General features: G+C 59.1%; 1 protein-coding gene across 2 annotated transcripts in view; it reads left to right on the top strand.

Annotated features, from left to right (window-relative positions):
* The window catches only part of LOC125036476 (hormone receptor 4-like), a 12,787-nt gene extending 12,049 nt beyond the window's left edge, over window positions 1-738 (top strand). For both annotated transcript variants that reach the window (XM_047629078.1, XM_047629077.1), the window contains exon 3: window positions 197-738. In XM_047629078.1, coding sequence (XP_047485034.1) covers window positions 197-613 — 417 coding nt within the window. In that variant the 3' untranslated portion in view covers window positions 614-738. The remainder of the gene's footprint in view (window positions 1-196) is intronic.
* Window positions 739-1,959: the final 1,221 nt, after the last annotated feature.

The following is a 1,959-nucleotide window of genomic DNA, read 5'->3' as shown; positions in this document are numbered from 1 at the left end:
TCTTCTTTTGCTTCCTCTTTCTGGGGGTAATTATTCCCTCTTGAGAACATGTTCTGGAGGTATTGTGTTTCCGTGTTGTATATTATCGTTACGGCTGTCGGTGCAGCGATTGGATTCACTAGCTATAATATGTATATTTCTGCGTTGTTTGCGGTGACCGACTGCGTCCTAACCTCCGTCTTCTCTCCACCCCCAGCAGCCCCCGGAGGAATCCAGCATGGCTCAACGAGGCGCCGCTCCCCCCCTCGGCCCCACCCTCCCTCCACAGCACCACCAGCAGCAACAGCAGCAACAGCAACAGCAACAGCAACAGCAGCAGCAGCATCAACACCCGCATCAGCATCAGCAGCAGCAGATGATGATGAACGGCCTGGGCCTGGGCGGCGGAGGGCCGGGCACCTCGGGTCTCCACCTCCCAGGGGGCGTGAGCGATCGCGGCCTCGGAGACCACCACCACCTGGGTGAGGGCGGTGGAGGGGGCGGGAGCGGGCTGAAGGCGCCCCCGCCCAGCTCCGCCCCCCCGCAGCCCAACAGCTCCAACCACGCGGTGGCCGCCGACGACGCCTCCAGCGGCTACGGCAGTCCCGACTCGCTGACCATGGAGGACCGATGAGACGCGGCCGGGAGGGGGCGAAAGAGGCGGCGTACATGACCACCACAGCCTCCTTCGCTGCAACACCAACAACACTCTCCGTTACCATCGCAGGGGCCATCCCACTTTCTCCCGCAGATGTTGCAGCCGCCAATGTCGATCCCGCAAGTTCCATCTCAGGTGCCGCAGTATGCCAACCAGCTGCAGCAGTACGGCGGGCCGCAACAGATGCCATCACAGCTGCCGTACCGAGCGCAGATGCAGCCGCCGCAGTCTTCGGCGCAGCTCTTCTCGATGCTGCCTCCGCGCATGCAGATGCAGCATCCGTCGCCCTCCCAGGCCCTTCCGCCGCCGATCCTGCGAAGGGCGGGCGGCCAGGCGCACCCCCGCTGGCGGCCCCAGCTCTGATCCCGAGCCGCGGCGGCGGCGGACACCACTGGGTGACCGCAGGTGCCGTGGCGGCCGCCGTGGCTCGTGCAGGCTGCGGGGTCGTGCAAGGGAAGCCCCTCGCGGCGACACCCGACACCTGCCTCGACGCCGCGCGGCACTTGTAAGGCCCAAGAGATGGAGCGCGAGGGTGTGGCGCCCGAGTCCGTCTCCGGCGCGATGGGTGGAGGATTCTGCCCGAGAACATCCTGGAGCCGAAGTCCTTCAGCCAGGTGAGGGAGACGCCCTTCGCCAGGGAGGGTGAAGGACAGCAAGGAAGGCGACCTTCGGGAAACCCGCGTTCCTTCACTCCCTTGCCACCCACTGCAGCGATGGTAACACGAAGACTTGTAAGGCGAGTCATAGAGCCGTTGTGAGTAACCCTCTCCCGCGTGAACCGAACACAAACGACCTGCAAACAACCCCCCGCACCCCAACCCCCTTTCCGGAAGACCAGCAACAAAGCAGTCCGTTTACCGCATCAATAACCAAGAACGAAGCCACCAATAGTCTTACCGCAAGCATCAAGCAGACTCAAGAACCGCCCCCCCCCTCCCCCCCAAGCCGAGGAAAAGAGGGGTTCCGACGTTAGATTTTCTCGCAAACAGAAGCAAGGACTTGTCACATTTTTTTCTTAAGGCTCTGTTATGTGATATGTAAAGCATTACGATGATGAAAGAGTTGGAAGATCTTCAACTACATCATTAATATTATCTTGTAAATATATTTTTAAGGCTACTGTGTGAGATTACGGACTCTACCCTTTTGTGAAAGTGTAAGGAATTTTAGGGAGACTTTCATCAACCATTGCATGTACAGTGACGGAAAACTCTTCCTGTTTTGGTGTGCCATAAGGAGCAATTACTCTCTAGTGATCAGTTAGATTTTCGTCTCTACGGAGTAATTGAATATAGATCCTCGTTCATCGGACAAAACTGTGC

This window comes from Penaeus chinensis, chromosome 21, assembly GCF_019202785.1.
Source record: "Penaeus chinensis breed Huanghai No. 1 chromosome 21, ASM1920278v2, whole genome shotgun sequence".
Lineage (NCBI taxonomy): Eukaryota > Metazoa > Arthropoda > Malacostraca > Decapoda > Penaeidae > Penaeus > Penaeus chinensis.
The sequence above is the reverse complement of the archived record's forward strand: the minus strand, read 5'-3'. Positions and strand labels throughout refer to the sequence as shown.